This window comes from Aulonocara stuartgranti (assembly GCF_965226115.1).
Source record: "Aulonocara stuartgranti genome assembly, chromosome: 17".
Taxonomy (NCBI): domain Eukaryota; kingdom Metazoa; phylum Chordata; class Actinopteri; order Cichliformes; family Cichlidae; genus Aulonocara; species Aulonocara stuartgranti.
In genome coordinates, this window is record NC_138953.1 from 35,062,317 (window position 1) to 35,080,921 (window position 18,605).

At 40.0% G+C, this 18,605-nt stretch overlaps 1 protein-coding gene across 1 annotated transcript; it reads right to left on the reverse strand.

Annotated features, from left to right (window-relative positions):
* Window positions 1-6: 6 nt before the first annotated feature.
* atxn10 (ataxin 10) lies at window positions 7-12,213 on the reverse strand. The gene is made up of 11 exons (XM_082509606.1): window positions 12,052-12,213; window positions 11,304-11,495; window positions 10,902-10,987; window positions 10,268-10,364; window positions 9,998-10,162; window positions 9,820-9,900; window positions 9,435-9,591; window positions 9,148-9,265; window positions 8,742-8,923; window positions 4,706-4,769; window positions 7-1,951 (listed from the first exon to the last, which is right to left on the reverse strand). Exons 1-11 carry the CDS (start codon window positions 12,180-12,182, stop codon window positions 1,767-1,769), a joined length of 1,458 nt encoding a protein of 485 aa, XP_082365732.1. The 5' UTR covers window positions 12,183-12,213; the 3' UTR covers window positions 7-1,766.
* Window positions 12,214-18,605: the final 6,392 nt, after the last annotated feature.

An 18,605-nucleotide genomic window follows, 5' to 3' on the forward strand; every position in this document is an offset into this window, starting at 1 on the left:
AAGAGCTCTTTGATACACGCAGTCCTTTATTATGCATTAAACTCATTATTCATAACCTCATAGTACGACCCAAAGAAAATGAAGCTTTGAAACCCCAACCAGAAGGCACAAGTACATTATAGTAGAGGCCTGTGGTGTAAAATGCTGACATGGGAAACAAGAAATCATGACCTTGACCAATGTGGTACTAATGTGTTAGGAGATGACCACATGGCTGCAGCCATGCCACCTCATTCAGCCAGGCTGACTTGCACAGGCTCTTTCCTGTGAGGCTGAAAAGCATTGCAGCCATTCAGTCAAGTGCGACTAACAGCTGTTTTGTTAGCCGTCTGAAATCCTGGGGACCGGAACCCCATAAGCTCCCTTCACTATGTTGGCGGATCGAGAGGAGAGTCCGACCAATTGTTTCAACACATTTTGTCATTAAAAAATCAGGTGCAGAGCAAACAGGGTGGAGCAGGGTGTTGGCAGGCGCATAAAGCGCTGCTTTGTTGAGTTGTCAGGACCGTTCAGCTTATCCAGCAGCAGGAGGGATGTCATTCTGCAAACTAATGCTTATGGTCCGATTCCTCTCACTCGCTCTGCAGATGCACAATTCCAGTATGTTTTTATCTACTGCCTACTGATGTAGAATTGCTATCACAGGTCAGCAGACCAAACATGGCTACAGCTAAACAGGAAATACAATATTGATGAAATATTCCCGGAAAAGTCTCCGGAGTCTGGTATAATAAATAATAGATTGCTCAAAGTATTGTGAAGTGTAAGTTGGTGTTATTCTAGAATGGTTAGAACTCATCCTGCATGCCATGATCTCTCTAATGACTTAGTTTTAATCATTAATGGATAGAAATAGAAGATTAGGGTGAAATTCACAAAACTATGTTAAGTATTTAACTAATACTGTTATAATCCTAAAACAAGAATAATTGGAAAGGCAAGCAAAAACACGGTAAACACACTGGGCCTTGTTTTTAAATAATGACACATGCATTTGTATTACTGCATTTCCCCCTTAAATCGCCTTAGCTTATAATATCGTGAATACCATATCTGTGTAGATAAGTGGATATTGGAAATACTTGAACAAGGTCTTCATATCATGACCAAGATGCCTCCATTTAATTAGGTAAGGCAGGGAGGGGGTAGATTACATCATGTTTTGGTCATTCTCTGTTTCATGGTTACTGCAGAAGTCACTATGGGCCTGGGATTAAACCCAAACCCCTGCTGGTATCATCTGTGTCTGTGAAAAGCAAAAAGCCAGGATACTGCAGTGCTCTTTGTCTTTGGATTAAACCGCAAAGCATCAGCCCTGCCAAAAGTTACCAGCATGAGCTCGCCACTAACAAACTCATTTCCCAGACTCGGATCAAGACAAAGCCAGAGCTCCTGGCATCCTGACCTCTGCTTCTATACCACAGATCTTTTGTTTACATAATAGTTTAGGCTTGAGTACCAGCATTACTGAGGTAGAAAAGTACGTTATAGAGCATAATACATACTTTTCTGATCGCACTTTTTTGATTATTGTGTGGGCAGCAGTGTGACTGTTAGCTATCCTGGGCAGGCGCAGATAATATTTGTCTAATACTAAGCAGGCCTATAACCTGAAGAAGCTGCTTAAGTACTTGGTAACATTCATGAGGCTTTTAACACAAGCTGCATGTTCACCCATTAGCGTACACATTTCATGTATTCCCTTCTACTTTACATGGAAACCTGTTTATGGGTTGAGGACCTTCTTTCTCCTCACAGATGTTTTTTTAGGAGTCTTTCCTCACAGGTTTGAGCAGCAAGGTTCCATCTCGCTCTTCCACCAGGAAACCCAACTCCCTGAGCGCGGAGTAGTCAGCTGTGCCGCAGCGTTCCAAAGTGGCAATCAGTTTCTGGTTCTCCGAGTTGTGCTCCAGGAGGTTCCTGATGGTGAAGATTGCCCACTGGCTGATGACTAGAGATGCCCGGTTAAGGACAACAATGTCAAAGTTTCTGCTTTAGAGAGTGGAACATGCAGCTGTTCCATCTTTTATTTTTAAACATATTTTTCAATGACTTATTATTTCCTTATTTTCTCCTCATATTTATACAGCTTCAGAGGTAGATCTTCATATTAAAGATGGGAAACGTTACAAATAATACAGTCAGCATATGTGGAAGCAATCCTTGTTAGACAAAAGCTTGGGAATCAGTTTCTGGCTTTCTCATAGAGAGGGGATCTCCATAATACAGTAAGGCTAAAAGCAGCCCCACCCACCTGCTCTTCAAACCTTGTGTTTCCAAGGGGCAGCCAATGAGAAGAAACCAGGTTTAAAGAGAGATGAATAGCTGAAACTACTCATTTCAGACAAAGGACAAACTGAGGGGTTACACCACAGCCAAGTTTATGAGAACTATGGATGATTTTGAACAGATTAAAAGTGAGCAACAAAACAAAACACATTACTATTGCCTAAAAACAAGCATCCATTTAACACTGCTGCATCAATTTAAATCAAAATTTGTGGTCTTATTCAGTCTCTTTTGGAATTAAGTTTTGTATATTTGTACATAAAAGCCGGTGAGTTTGCATCCCCCCCCCCCAAAAAAAGCCAAAAAAAACAACAACAACAACTTTGCATCGCGCTACAAGGTAGTAGATGTCATGCAAGATGGATCTAGGAAATGATTTGTTATAGAAAGAAAATACAATACCAACAAAACCTGGAAAATAGATCAAGCTCTTTCAACTCATGAGCAGTTTTTATTTTCCCTGGGTCATTGACTTCAAAGACAGCCTAACAAACAAACGGGTTTGCAGACAGGTTGTGTATACTTTGCATTTCAGGTCACCCCATACACACTTTTTTTTCTAGATAACTACATTTTGGATGTAATGGTAGATAGACTGGGTTGTGGTTCTGTGTGTGTGGATGTGTTGGTAAGCAGACATGAAAGATAAACATGGGAACAAAATCAATGACCTGAAGACATATGCGTTTTCTCAAAGACTGTCAAAAAGTTGTGACAAAGATACATTATGTGTGAGCTCCCTCCAGTTTAAAGTCAGGGTTTGTGGGTCTGATGAATGCGGTGCTGGAAGCGTCACTTTCTTTTAGTGCAATAAATAAGTGAAAACTGGAGCTCCGCAGTGTACCAACTGTTTATTTTCTTTCTTCCAAGGTCTGCTGGTACCCATCAGCTAATTGAATCAAGCCCAATAAAGTGTAACTCCACTGGATAGAAGAAGAAAGTTTAGCATTTTACTTTGGTTGTGTATTAAACTGGATTTAAAGTTTACAAAACAAAATTTGCATGTTGAATTAGCCATTTTAACACCAACTGCAACCCATCACATGATACTGTCAACCATCTGCAAGCACAGCAACTAGGGCTGGGTATCGTCACTGATTTCTAGAATCGATTCAATTCCGATTCACAAGGTCCCGAATCAATTCGATCCATGATTCGATTTAATTCGATTCGATTTAAATCTGGGAAATTTTGACAGTCAGAAATATTATAATTCAGATCAGTACATTTACATATTTTTGTATCAATAAAAAGGAAGCTGACACACGCAAGACTTTATCACAGGTGTGAGCGTCACAGCAGATGCCTTTGTGTCAAAGTAGCTGAAGATAAAACACAGAAAAACATGAAGGCGATTTTCCTGGCCTGGGATTTTATAAAAATATTCTGCAGTACATCAAAAACGAAAGAAAACCATTAATCAACATATGAACATTACCTCTGACGTTACAGCGGTTTTATTAGAGACACGGCTAAGCGTTTTGCATTTTGAATAATTTTAAAAAGTTTAAATTTGTTCAGTATTGAACAGCAGAAATGAGGTTTTCTTTTCGGAAGAATGTAAAAGGGAAAAAAACAGCAGCCGACAGCGCTGTAAACAACAGTAGACTTGTGCGTAACAAGCAAGCGAATAATGAAGAAAGCGAAACTGTTCTTGAAGTACAGAGAGAGAGAGAGAGAGAGGGAGCTGTGCATCGTGGTGGAAGCAAAACAGTAAAAGTCAGAGTGAATTCATGACGATGTTTATGTGAAGCGTTTGGATCTTCTTTTGCTGCTGGTTCGGTCAATATTGTTTGGAGAGAGATCAAACTAACAGCTTTAGAATCGGCTTATAAAGGGCGTGAACACAAAGCGCGGACCCGCTGACAGATCAGAATCAGCGAGCTGTCGGCTTTCAGCCCCGACCGTGAGAAAGGCGACAACTAACTGATTCTGATCCGCGGGTCGCGCTGTGTGTTTAAGTCTATGTGCAGAATCCGTGTTCCTGCTCTCATTTACTGTCTTAACTGTTTGGTGGTTCTTAAAATTTTGTGAGATGTCACCTGAGATTCTGGCATTTTGGGCAAAATAAATTTATATTAAAGAATCGATTCAGGATTTTAATGAATCGATTTTACGTTATCCAAGCCAGAATCGATTTTAATCGATGAATCGATTATAAAAACCCACCCCTAACAGCAACATAACTCTCTTCACATTTCGGCACTCTTTCCTTGCCAGCCAGTACACGCTGCAACAATTAAAGCTCAATGCAAAGTTGTGCAGGCAAGCCCACTACCTTTACTGTACAAATATACAAAGCTTAATTGCAAAAGAGCCCACAAACTTTTTGCTTAAATATGAAGAATGATTTAAATAAACATGAAATATGGCTACATTACCACAGCTTCATATTTATACTTCACAGAAAGGATACAAGGATTGTTGCTGTCAATGTTGCAGTTATCCAAGATGAGGGGGATGCCTTCAAGTTCTCGCACCTATGGGATATAAGAAAATGATATCAAATATAGAGTAACTCAGCTGCCAGGTCCCCAGCTAATTTCACAGTGTTACCTTCTAATGAATTAGAATTAATTACCCAATTTCTTTTGCTTGTTTTCACTGTTGTTTGTTCAACTTTAATGGTAACATATTACTGTAACGTAACGTGAGGCGTTGTTGACTACTTGATTCATTATCATCACTTCACCTGTCGGCTCAGCAGGTGTACTCGCAGTGAAACTGAGAGCTGAATGAGGCAAAACTAGCACAACTACAAATGACAGCAGTAAGCAGCTGCCTGATGACTCTCACATTGAACCAATATGAGACCAGTGTAAATAAATCGTCAAATGCCAATTTAGTATATTTATCCTTGGAGGTCATTTATTCCCAAATTCTACTTTCCAAAATCAGGAAAAAATAGAGCCTGATATAGCTTGATACAAAATGATTTTGGCTGCTCCATCCACCTCCATCTCAAACTATCCTCAGCATCCTCTTTTTAAACCAGACCTCTCTGTGGATCCGCCTTCATTACGTCCATGAATCGTCTCGCTCTGGTCTTCCTCTTTTTCTCCAGGCTGGCAGCTCCATCGTCAATATCTTTAATGAAATATATCCACTGTCCCTCCTCTGCACATGTCCAAACCAGCTCAGCCTTGTGTCTCTAACTTTGAACTGTCCCTCTGATGTACTCTTTCCCAGTCTTGTCCATCCCTGTCACTGCAGCTACTACAGCTCAGCACATCAATTTTGTTCTTGAAAAATCAACCAGTACCACTCATACCTCAGGTATGTCAACTGGACCAACTTGAATAACACATTATTTTTAATTTAACACTGGTATTGGATCAGTACTCAGCATCTACTGAAGTAAAAACATTTACATATCAAGACCACAAACTGTCTATTGTTTATGCAAGAATAAAACCAGATACTCTTAATGAGATGACTTATTAAGTGAACAAAACTATAGCAAAAGGTCTTGCTGTACAGTCTCTAGTTACTTTATATCTCTTTTTCAGGAGGAAATAAATCTGTATAAACTTACTTAAACACTGAAAGAATTTGTGAGACGTTTATCGAGGTTCACGATTCGAGTTAAGAAACAGCAGACAAAGGAACAGTACAGAGATGCCCTTAGCAGAGCCTCACATCCATGCAAACAAAGCAGTGTGGTTGTGGGTTAGTCTAAGAGCACCACAACAGGACAATCTGTTCTTTATCATGTGTCTCATTCTATAGGCTTAATTGTTGTATTTGCTTTCTGATGCCCTCCGCACGCCGTTGCGATTACTCTCCAAACACACTGGAGCAACAGAACAAGACAAAGTGCTGAGTTACAGAAAATGGAAATGTCATTTACACTGTCAAAGAAACACAGAGCACGCAGGTCTGCGTTTTCCACTTTAGGAATCATTGTCTGAAGTTACTGTAATTATATTTAAACTCATAAAAGGGATGAATAACAAGCAGCTGGACCCTGACTTTCAGTCCGGCACAAGCAGTTCCTCGCTTTGCATGCACATCTTAAATTACAATCTCTCCCAAAGGTGAACAGAACGACATTTGGTTTACTGGAAGAAATCTGGGTGAAAACAGATACGTGGTGATTTCTGACCACTGACAGACCACAGATCAGCATCCATAAATATTATACAGGGGCCAACTGAGGGTGGCCATCCCACAAGCATTCCACAAATCTGTTCCTATTAAGTACAACCGAGTCTACAAAGTGATGTTGATACTGTCTGCTTTATTACCCATCTGTGCTTTACGCTGATAGCTGCATGCTGAAAGATGTCAATTGAGAAAAACTGATAAGATTTCTAAAATAAACAAGAAGCTAATGTTTCACATTTGAGCGGAAAACCGAGTTGTGTTGAAAGAACCCACAGCCTCTCGCTCAATTAGACTTTGCACTCGTTTGCACTCCTCAGGAGATTTGGTTTGAGGTTGCATGCAGCAGCCCATTTACTAAAACCTGCCTCTGAGCATGATCATTTAGTGGAGAGGTCAAACAAAGCAAACTAATTCAGGTCGGCCTCCCAAACCTCGCAGTCACATTTACACTTTTGACCCTCCAACTGTGTTGGACTGATTAAGGGTATTTGTTTAAATGCTAGGAGACCAAGGATCGCATTAGAAGGGCAGACCAGCAGGCTAGAATAAATGTAAGCAAAGAAAAACATTTAAATTTTAGGGTTTGTAAATATTTTCCTTTTCTAAATTCGATAATTGTTCTAAACCATAATTTCCTGACAGAACTATCAGTACATATTATAAAACTAACCAAAGAGGCTTTGGGCAATTTTCAATATGCTAATGTGTCTCCCCGCTTCCTTCACTTGACTCGTCCTTGTGTCTTACCTCCTCCTACTGAGGATGGGAGAGAGACAAGGAAGAGAAGCATATAAGCACCGACATTTACTAATGATGAGAATATCCATATTCCCACGTATAAAACCTTACCGCTGCTCATCTTTCACAGCTAGCACGTACAGGTAGGAATCAACAGGCACCACGTGATAAGATATCATGACAATATGATGTTTTACATTTTGCAATATGCTGAGTGTTGCAATAACATATTTTGTGATTTATTTTTTTGTAGCCGAAAATGATGTCCTAAAGTTAACTTTCTTTTCGGATAAAAAGATACTGACAAAAGTTATCTCACTTCAGTTATTTTTTTAGTGCAAAATGAGATATTCAAGCACACAAACACTGTCACCGAAACCTGCCATCCATGCTGCCGGACAGAGTCAGTCTCCTGTCACTTTACAATTACATGGTGTCAAGCAAGCAATTACATGTAACCCATTTCTGACAATACAGCAATTATCTGTAATAAATAGGCACATAGTGCTGTCTGTTGCAGTCTGCATAGACAAAAAAAAAACATTTAAGTATCACATTTGCTCTCAGCAACCTTCCTGTTCTACAGGAATATAACCAGAATGCAACCACTCAGCTGAGTCAAGTCCCCTCAAATTGTGCTCATTCAGACTCATAGTAGTGTGTTGGTAGTCTTCCTGCATTTATAAATTAAACAGCAATTATTTAAAATAATCTCTCAGAGAGTTGCAGTCATTCCAAGTCAGACTGCAACCGTTTGCAGAACAGCTTCCTATCAGGCGACCTGTGCAATCACCTTGTGACCAAAAGTGGTCATGACTGTTAAGCTCTGCGCAGCCATTTAGTACAATATGAAAAAAGTCAATACAATCATCAGTCAGCCAGCTATGTTTTTGTAGATGCAAGATGGTTGCTGTCCTATTTTTACTGTGACTGAGTCATTAGCTTGCTCTGAATTAGAAGGTAGCGTTGTTTGCTCAGCTAACATTTATCTCATGAAGATGGTGCATGAGATAAGCCATCTTTTACGAAGTATCCTCACAGTATTATTTAATAAAATACAGATTTTTTGCTGTACCTCTATTGACAATAATGGCAAGGAAAATATTGTGATACCATACTGCATAGATTTTTCCTCTCCCCTACTAGATAGATAGAAAAAAATAGCTAAAGTGCTTGAGCAGATTTCCCCACCTAACAGTTATTTCAAAATGCCTCCGGGTACTTATTTGGGCAGCTATTTTGAAGTTTTACTTAAAGAAACGCTTCAGATGTGACAGATTTAAGTACAAGACTCTGTGTCTGTCTCTGACAGATAGGTAGACAGACATAAAGTTCTCTTTATGTCCCACGAATAGGATAATCATGAAATACTGTATGTAAATTCTCAACATATTTAAAATGGCAGCATATGAAGGACTCTGAGGTGCAGAAGTAAGATTTTTAGGTCAAGGAAAGACAGAGGACAAGTGGAAATATGACTCAGCACATTGAGCTACCTCTGATCTGGAAATTATGGCTTACAGCAAAATTTTCATTCACTCTTCGTCACAGTTGTTATCAAGTACCACCACAAACTTCCATCCCTGCACTCATTCATTTGTCCAAACCTTGTTCTGGTTGTTGGTATTGCTGTGGCAGAGGTTTCCAATGAGCCTGATGAGATGTGCCTTAAAGCTGATGACAGGAGAATAAGAAGAAGAGTCTCCATCTCCACTGAAGGAGAAGTTCTGAGCAGCACTGAAAATATTCTTACTGGCCTTCCCAGTGGCGTGTACCTGCTCCAGGAGCTCTGCATGGACAGTTTGTGACAGACAACAGGAAAAGCAGAACACCTTCTGAGAAGCAGCATAAAGCTATTCAGATTATAGCTGATTTTGACAAATGAGATTCTGCTTTTCTCCTTTAAGAAACAGATTAAATGATAAACCTCAAACTTTCCAGCATTTGGACTTTGCGGGCTGTTTAATGTCTGCTGTTGCTCGGTTGTTGACTTAATGGCTGTTTTTCATTTACCAACAGTAGTTACTAGAAGGTCTGGATGATCCTGTAGGAACATGAACTGCTTGTGGTCTGAGGTCATCTCACACAGCACATCCAGCAGACTAATCACTGTTAGTGCCTCCTGCAGGACCTGCAGGGGATTGCAACAAACGGGGGGCAGTCCACAGAGTAAGAATCTTTTGAGACACAATACTGAGTCAAAATGACTGAAACATAGGTTAATTCATTTCACACAGGGTAAGACTAACAAACGCAGGGTGAAAAACCCGCGGAAATTGTGTTGAATTTATGATCTGTACCTCATCACTGGACGCAGAACCCGTAGCAAGTGTGAGCACAGCACCACAACCTTTCTGGAAGGAAGTGGCCAGGAAATGAGCCACACTGGGAGGGATGCCACAGTCTTCTGAGCCCTCCTCTCTTAGCTGGGCTAAAAGTAGCTCTAATAAAGTAACTCTGAAAAACAAAATGTACATCTATATGAAGCATCTATAGTTTTTATTTAAATATTAGCTGTTTTTACCACTATTCTGTGCATCAATTCTCTGCAGTGCAAAAACCAAACAAACTAAAATAATAATAGGTTGAAAGGTGTTGTAGCATACATTTAACCATATCTTTATTTTTACAATTCTGTTTGAATGAATTGTTCATGTTTTTGTCCAAACAACAAAAATGAAGTACCTATCATGGTGAGACATTTCAGAGTACATGTTCTCCACCAGCGATGAAGACTTCAGGAAATGCTGTGTTGCAATCAGCACTCTGAAAAATCAATAAATAGCAAAGGGAAAGTAGCACTTAAATATGCCCTTAATGCATAACAACAGTTTTCAAGTTAGTACCATGATGATGCACTTACGTCCAGTCCAGCTCAGGCTGAGTCCTGCAGAGCTCCATCACCCTGAGAGCCAGCTCAATGTTCTGTGGCTTGGACAAATCTTCCACCTTGGCCTCATCCAGGCATGTGTGGATTACCATCGAGGTGTAGTTCACGGTCTTCTCATCGTCAGTGCTAAGCAGCTGCCTGTTTGGATACGTTCGGGTTGACAGAATTACCAATATAGAATCTGCATGTGATTTTGGAGTCAAACAAAAAGATGAGGGTGAGATTTTGGCACACAGAACTTACAGGAAAAGGTCTGGGAAGCTTATCATCCAAATGTCATCTTTGCACAACTGGTTACCAACAGCCAAGTTACCAAGAAACTGGATGCCACAGCGAAGAGCTGAGCCACAGAAAACCGATCAAAAATAAGAAAAAACATTCAACATTCATTTTCCTCCATGGTGTATTGCTTTTATGTCCCTCTAGACTGTTAAAGTTTTTTGCCTACTCTTGAATACAAAAGAACTTGACAGAACGGTTTCTTGTAAAACTCAAAGAACCCTAAAAAAAGAAAAAAGAAAAACAGCTCTTGATAGTGACATCGTGACAGGATGTAAACATTAATGACATCCTCCCCTAACCTGAGTTGTAATATTAGCTGGATGCACACTTCTTCTGGTAGGCGGATGTAGACTGTTGACAGAAAATAGTTCTTATATGAAACTGCCTACACAAAAGGCATAATATTTTTTTGACTAGTCAAAGTCATAATTTCTTTTACAATTTGAGCACCACAAGACAAAAACAGCACAATCTACTTCCATCTCTAACAACCTCTATAGCTCACTTCAAAACAATTTAGTTGGCTTTGAAAGGGACAAAGGAAAAACACATAAGTACTGTACCTTAAGCATCAGTAGCTGAATTTTAGACTTACGTTCGAAGATGGTATCTGGAATCTCCATATTTACAGTAGATAAAAATCTCAGGAGTTTGAGGGATACATCAATGAAACCAAGTTCCCTAGTTGACAAAGACACATTATGTCAAGTGTTTCTTTGTCTTAAGAAAGGAGGTGCCCAATAATCTAACAAACTTTGACATAATATTATAATAAACTGCAAAAATAGCACTTCAACAAATCCTGCAATTGCAAAGATATAATTGTACAGGTTCCTTAAACATAAACTGCCAAGTTTTAGCAGGAAAAATGCTCAAGAAGGATTTTTAGCAGAGTTTCCAAATAAATCAGTCACTAAACTCTATGACCATTGTTTACTTAATTAATTTGTATTTACTGAAAGATCCCCCTCATGCTGCTTTGTGATGTCGGGGATACCTGAGCAGACTCTGGTTACGTATACTCTGGACACAGGAGTTCCTCTGAGCTCTGAAGCACTCTGCGGTCAGCTGGAGCTGCAGGGTAAAGGTCTGCACATCCTCACTGTCCAAGCCGGCAGCCTGCAGCTCTTCACAAAGTCTGGTCAGGACCTTCACAAGAGTGGAGAATGTCTTCTCCTCCACAGCATCTCTGACAACGACAAACAGGTGAACAAATACACAATATTCATTTCATTTGCAGTACTCTCACTGGGAGACCACCAGATATAAAACACAGATGTAGTTAATAACGCGGTATTTGCACTACATTAGCTGGATCTTGCGTGAAACACTGTCTTTTTTCCATTAAGAAAAAAATAAAAATGAAGTTCACAATTTGAATCCAAATGTGCGGGATACTCCTGTGCTACAAATTCTACAGAAGGGAGCATAATGTCACGTGCACAGGCCGTTAAATTTTAATAAGCAGAGTTAGCTCCTGCACAGGAAAAACAATGCCAGTAATGCTTAAAAATGTGCTTTTAGTACAAAACCACGTACTGAAGCTATACTGCTGATATGTGTTAGTTTTGTTTTTTTATGCTGCAGCGACAATTATTAGGTCTGAGTTCAGAAACCGGGCGTGCCGTTATATTTGGCTGTGCGTAGTTGACAGTTGGGTATTTTCAAGTTACTGCTAGCTTAGCCGGACCGCACTGATACGGCCCATTTCCGTATAAAACATAAATAAATTACCCAGACCTCACCTGTATTCGACATCCCGCAGCGCAGCTGTAAATGTTTTTAAAGTCTGCAAGTGTTCAGGTCCGTGTTTTTCATTTAAAATGCCAGCGATGGACGCTGAGGTCCCCAAAATGATGTCGGTGGAAGCTGCCATGTTTGCCTGTTTCACGCTTGTGGGCGGGACGTCCGGAAAACTCTTTAAGACATTATTGGTTCAAATCAGTATGGGGCGGGGACTGAGCATGTGCTGCTGTTTTCTTGTTGAAGAAGAGTCTCCTAGACTGCTGTGTAATGAAGGCTGTGACTGCAAATAGACTCTACAGAATGAATTTTCATGTGTTTTTGGATAAAACTGTGGGTAAAAATGACTTAACTATTCTGTGTTTCACTGTAATGATTTGATTAAGCACTTAGCACTGAGAAAGACAGAAGTAAAAATAGAACTGATGAGAGCCATCAAGCTTCTGGAGACCAAGGTTATTTTAGTTAACTAAAAAAAGGTACAAACTAAAAATACATATGAAATAACATTTTAGTTGACTAAAATAAAACAAATAAAACATAGACTTAAATGTAAAACTAACTGCAATTATTTTGTTTTCTTGGAAAACTAACTAAATTTGTTTGTTTTTTTAAAATAGAGAGACCAAACTCTATTTACACTAGTCTAATTTTGTACCCATTATAACCTCCCTAAAATTGCTATAGGATGCAGCTGCATTCACATCTCAAATCCATTCACCAAAACCAACATTTGAAAAGTTCAAATGTCAATCCATTCAACCCAGATAGTTTATAGAACAGCTACTGCAACTGCAGCTGCAAAGCCGCAAAACAAGCCTTTGTGATTTCCATGTAGAGTGGCAAATTTTAGATTACAGATCCATTATGGTTCTCCCTTGTATTTCCACTGGCCTGGAACAGCACAGCAGTGGTGAAAAGCAGCTCGCTGCTGAGAAGAGTTGATTACGGATGGTAGGAAGCATCCACCTCAAGCAATTTGTCAGCCTTAAAATGAGGCAATGAAAGAAGCAAACATTCCCTTTATAGAATTCCCATTATTCATTTTTCAAGTGGAATAACTGGAAATATCCTCACAAACTGGAAATGCTGTGGCATGATCGGGGAATCTGAAGAGTTGAGTTACAGGAAAAACAGGACATCCTATCAGGGTTCAGCCATTCTAGAAACCTCAGTAATGTTAACTAGACGGCGGCTGGTTTAGTCTGCTGTGGCAGACGATCTAGCTCTCTCGGAAAAAGAAAAAACAAAAACATCAAGACAATCAACCACACACACAGTTTTTATTATTCACAGATGGTCGGGCATTTTTCCTGTACAAAACACAATCAGCGTTGTTAAATGAAACACTTTAATACCAAGTGAATCATGTCGTATTTGGTCTTCCAAGACAGAGAAAAATGCAAGGAGAAATGAAATGGCTCCTTGTGTCGAGCAGCAGTTTGTCACAGCGGCACTCACGACAGCAAACTGAGCTGAACCTAAACACAGCGCACAGTGGTTAAGGAAATTATAAATGTTTATTTGCACCCTGATGGTCTAATACCAGAGCCTGTTTCATTCCACTCTTGTAAAATCCATGTTTCAACACATCTGGCATAGCGCTAACAAAGGAGAAATTCATTTGTGGTGCGAACATTTTCAGCCATGCGTGAAGTGTGGCTCTGTGAAGACGTGCTTCAATTCAGACATTCGTGGACTCAACATTATGTAACCTTCTAATTTTCATCCCCCCGAGTGCTCTAATTTGTGGTTTTGAGTGAAAGGCTGCGGTTGAATAGTTATTTGCTGCTCTGAATGAATGAAAATCTCTGTTATGTGACATACATGAAAAAAAAGTAAAAGTATTTAGGATACTGTAGTGTTAACACAACACAAAATAGTTTCCTTAAGGCACTTGATATTGTAAGGTAAAGACAGCTACAGTAATACAGAGAGAAACCCCTCAGGTGACCCCCTATGAAAAAGCACTTGGCAGCAATGGGAAGGAAAAACTCCCTTTTAACCAGAAGCAGTCTCCAGCAGAACCAGGCTGTAGATGGAGCATGCCCATTCACGTTCTGTTAGACATCACCTCTGCTGACTGGGGTCACTCAAGTGGACTTCTCTAGCACATTTGTGGTGGTGGAGCCTTTTTTTTTTAAATCAGCTTCTGTAAAATTATATTGATTTCTGTGCAGTTTATTGTGTAAACACCTAATCCAAGAGGTACTTAGCATCTCTGGGTATCCTGTTATGAAATGATGATGTATAAAACCCTGCTTCTGGGTTCAAACTACACTGTGTTCATTAAGGCTGTTGTCTTTTTAATGTGTTTTAATGCTTTATATTCTTGAATTCAAGAATTGGTCAAAATCCGCCTGTACCGTACACTGGGATTCCCCATTCTTATCTATGGGTCGTAGACCTGGGTCATCCTCAAACACGACCTCAACAAACTTGAGGTCTTCCAAACGCACTGTTTGCATCAGATTCTCCGTGTGTCCCTCCGTGATAGTCTAAGCAACGCGTGATACGTAGTCAATGTCACCAGCAGGCCTCAATGGAAGAGCTGATTAGGAAGCGACGACTGCAATGGTTTGGCCACATCTGCCGCATGAGCAACCATCGCCTGCCATACCGCCTTTTGATGCAGCAGCATCAGAGTGAGAGTGATGAGAGACCTCCAAGAAGACTTGGATCAAGCAAATTGAAGATGATCTTAAACAACAACGTCTAACCCTCAAGCAAGCAAAGGTGAAGGCAAGAGACCACAAGACCTGTAAGTGCATCGTTGATCAAGATGGAAACCCTACGACACCCACAGCGACGTATTGGCTTCGTGGACAACCTCCCTGCCAACCGCCAGCTAGGGACAAAAGAAGAGGAAGAAGAAGACGAAAGAATGCTTTATATCTTATTCGATTTAATCTGAACAAGCCCCCTGTGGCTTGCTAACTAAGCTTGCTAGCATTAGCTGACAACATACTCCACCCTCTGCTCTAAGGACCCACTGCACACCTCATAATAACTCATGTTCAGAGACTGTAAAGTGTTAATTCAGTATGTTCTCAAGCCATTTGTAAGTATTTTCGAGGTTCAGTGGACCACATTTTCCTGTTGGGGAATGTTTTTGCAATGGAGGTGAATGCTTGGTACGCAACAGTGTTTAGGTGGTATGTGTCAAAAATGCCAGAACCCATTGCTTTAGTAAATTGCTAGCGCTTTTAATGTTGTGGTCAATGGCTTTATTTATTTATTTATTTATTTATCTCAGCTCAGAAGCAGAATTCAGAGACGAAGGCATGGATGGTTTCAGAGTCACCTTCAACACAAAGTTCTTGGGACCAGTTATAAGATTCTGCTGGATTTCACCTGAGTGATTAGTGACAGATTTGAATTAGTAAGTTTTCAGTTTATATAGTATCTAAATGTAAAAATAGACCATAAATGCACAGTTGATTGAAAAAAAAACCCCCTATATATTATAGAGAACTGACTGCCATTTGTAACCATAACTGTCTTTCCTATACAATCGTGCTTGTTTGAAGTACTTCACCACATCGAAAGAGAAGTGGTCATCTGCTTCCAGGTTCTCAAAGAAACACCACTGGCACCTTGGTAAAGGTTAACCTCTAAAGCTGTCCTGAGTACAACTATTTGTAATGCAAAAAGAAGGTTTAAGGTTTTTAATAGACTAAAAAAGCAAACCACAATGTGCATTCAGTGTTTTACACACATTTTTACATTATGATATAGAAACTGTTCTGCAGATTGAGACAAATGTTATCTTTAGCAGAGTCATGATGCTTGCAAATAATTTCCTGGATTAAAGTTCCTACTTCTTTAATAATATGATACCAGACACCAGAGACACACACGGTTTCACACATAGATGAAATGTATTTTTGCTCCACTTTTCTTTACCCTCCAGTTCAGCACAGTCTCTGAAGGTTGGCAGAGAGATGAGGTTAAAAACACAGTTGGTGTCACATGGCTGGCAGGCCTTAGCACATCACAGCGACTGAGTGGCTGTGATACTGTCGGACCTAAGTGTGACAGAGAGGAGCCATCAGTAAGAGACAATATCCAAGGAAAAAGTGGGATCTGTAATGCAATCTGAGGGACATGTGTGACTGATACAGAATTCAAAAGTCATCATATAAAAAGACTTTAACTAAAGCCCCACAGCCGCCTTGAGCAAGAAGAACCTGGCAAAACCTGAATAGTCCCATAGACCTCTATGGTAAGCCGAGCAATGGGCGCCTTAAAAAGAGGCCAAACCCTGATTCCAAACCCTAGAATCAAGTGGGTGAGGGTTCCCCTAACGTGAAGACAGTGGTGCTTTTACAACACGACCTCAAAAACTGTAGAGGGAGCTGAGCCATGTAATTACAAGCAAGCAGGTGAGTCCAAGTTGTTCGCTCCGAAACGGGGCCAAGCCACAGAAATGATTGTGTGGTATTCCACACCACTGCAGTGCCACCAAGGAAAAACAGGCAGAGAAAAATTTAGAAGAGGGTATGTAAGAATGAATGTCATTTGTTGTGATCCAATGGCACATTCGCATTTCTGAGGAAGAAAAGGAAACCGACTCAAAATCAGCAACTGAATCAGCATTAAGGAATTAAGGCCACCACAAGCAGGTAATATTACTTTTTCCATGCAGAAAACTATATTTTCCATTTGTTTCCATTTTTGGAAATTGTTATATAATCCAAAGATATTGCAGAATTACACTGACATATATTTCATACCTTGGCACTTTCAATCAGCTTCACATGCACCAAACCTCGAAAACCAGCAGGAGGAAAGTGGAAGAGGGGAAAATTTGTCTGGTTGCATTTATTCAGCTGACCAATGCAGCTACTGGGCTTTTGGTATCAATTACAGCAAATTAAGTGATAGCCACCCAACACCAACACTAAAAGGATCATCCATCAAATGAGTTAAAATGCTGCTCTACCACTAATTGAGCCCACCATTTTGGCTGGGCCCCAGGTGCCTATAAATAAGAGCCACGCTTATTTTTCTTGCATTCCTCTAAGGCGAGGCCTCTTTGATCTTTTGGCCACTTGGAAGTGATCATCGGAAAAATTGGTTTCAGGGTTCAAAATGACCACAGCCGAGGAAGAATGAGTACTGAGAGGAATTAAAGCCAATGTGTATCTGTGTGCTTTAAATGTTGGAGAGCAAAAAGCGACTTTAATCTCGCAGCTTTAATTTCAAACACAAAGAGTCGGGTGTATAAATGTATTAAAAGGAAACTTTGTGTATGTGAGATGCCATCACTACTTTATGAATATACAAACAGTATTCACATGGTGAAGGGCAACTTAAAAGCCCCATCTAGTGGTCTATGGGGTCTCCTAATATTCTAAAAGACATGTAACAAGAAATCTCAGAACAAATATCAAGATTACAAATAATTTAAAAATCTGCTTTGCTTTCTCACTAAGAGTAGGGGGAAAATGGATATAATTCCAGTGTGTCCAAACTGTAACAAATACGCTTGCAATCCTCATAGATTTTTCAGTTAAATAACAAATTGTTGACTTATGGAGGGTTTATGTGACCGTTAGTTTTGGTCCTGTGTCTTTCTGGGGTTTTTTATGTTACAATTACCATGTTTTCTTTTGGTGCTTGCTTTTCTATTGTCGGTTCGTTCTACTACCCGTCTTTCTACTTTTTTTGGGTGACTATCTGCCATGTTTTCCAAAGTAAACCACGAACGGGTGTATAGATAGCCCATCCTTTGTATAGACGGTCCAACCGAGTCTTAGTCTGTCCTATATACCAGCCTGTGCTATTTTGTGGAGCAACCTGAAGGACTGAAAAATTAAGCTAATCTGGAAGGGTCAAAAACTTTTCCTCGAATGGCCACTTAATGCTACAGTCGGGAAAATAGTGGTTGAAGATTGCACCATGACCAAAACTATTGACCCAGTGTATAATGAACTTACAATCTGGCTATGCCTTTGAAATGGTTACTTCGATGACTGTGACCAGATCTGCAACCACTCGTCAGTTGCTACTTTCAGAGCGACTTTGATGTAATAAGATGGGAATAACACAGAGTCAGTCTGCTTTTACTTTGTGATTGAATGGGTCAAGTTTGAAAATTACATACAAAGTTTCTGTTAAAGACTGGACGATCCTCTTCTTGCTTATAAATTCAGATAAAATTGACCCCACTGTACTCGGCCCTAAAAATCTTAGAAACATGGTGTCTAATCAGATGGACATGGGCAGCAACAACACTCAGGTAGGCTGTGTTTAAATGACAGAATGATTAACGGGGGATCCAAAATGTGCCAAGAAAATAATAATAATAAAAAATAACACACCATTAAACCACCATCACCAATCTAAACCAGTGATACAACAATTTTCTTAGCATGGAGATGGTGGTTTATAAAAGATTCGATTACAATCTACAACACGCGCATTTCAGAGTTGCACCCAGCATGGTCTTCTGCTGCTGCAGCCCATTTGTCCCTTTTGTAGATTTAGAGATGCTTTTCTGCATGTACTGCAGTAGACAAATGGCTCGTCGGTTCATAGCTCCAAAACATGA

What these genes read in the sequence shown, in the direction of transcription:
- atxn10 (XM_082509606.1), bottom strand. Translation starts at nt 12,182, where the DNA reads ATGGCAGCTTCCACCGACATCATTTTGGGGACCTCAGCGTCCATCGCT. An exon ending in GTTCTGCGTCCAGTGATGAG is followed by an intron (nt 9,266 to 9,434) that starts GTACAGATCATA and finishes AATCCCCTGCAG; the next exon opens with GTCCTGCAGGAGGCACTAAC. An exon ending in ATACCAACAACCAGAACAAG is followed by an intron (nt 4,770 to 8,741) that starts GTTTGGACAAAT and finishes TATATCCCATAG; the next exon opens with GTGCGAGAACTTGAAGGCAT.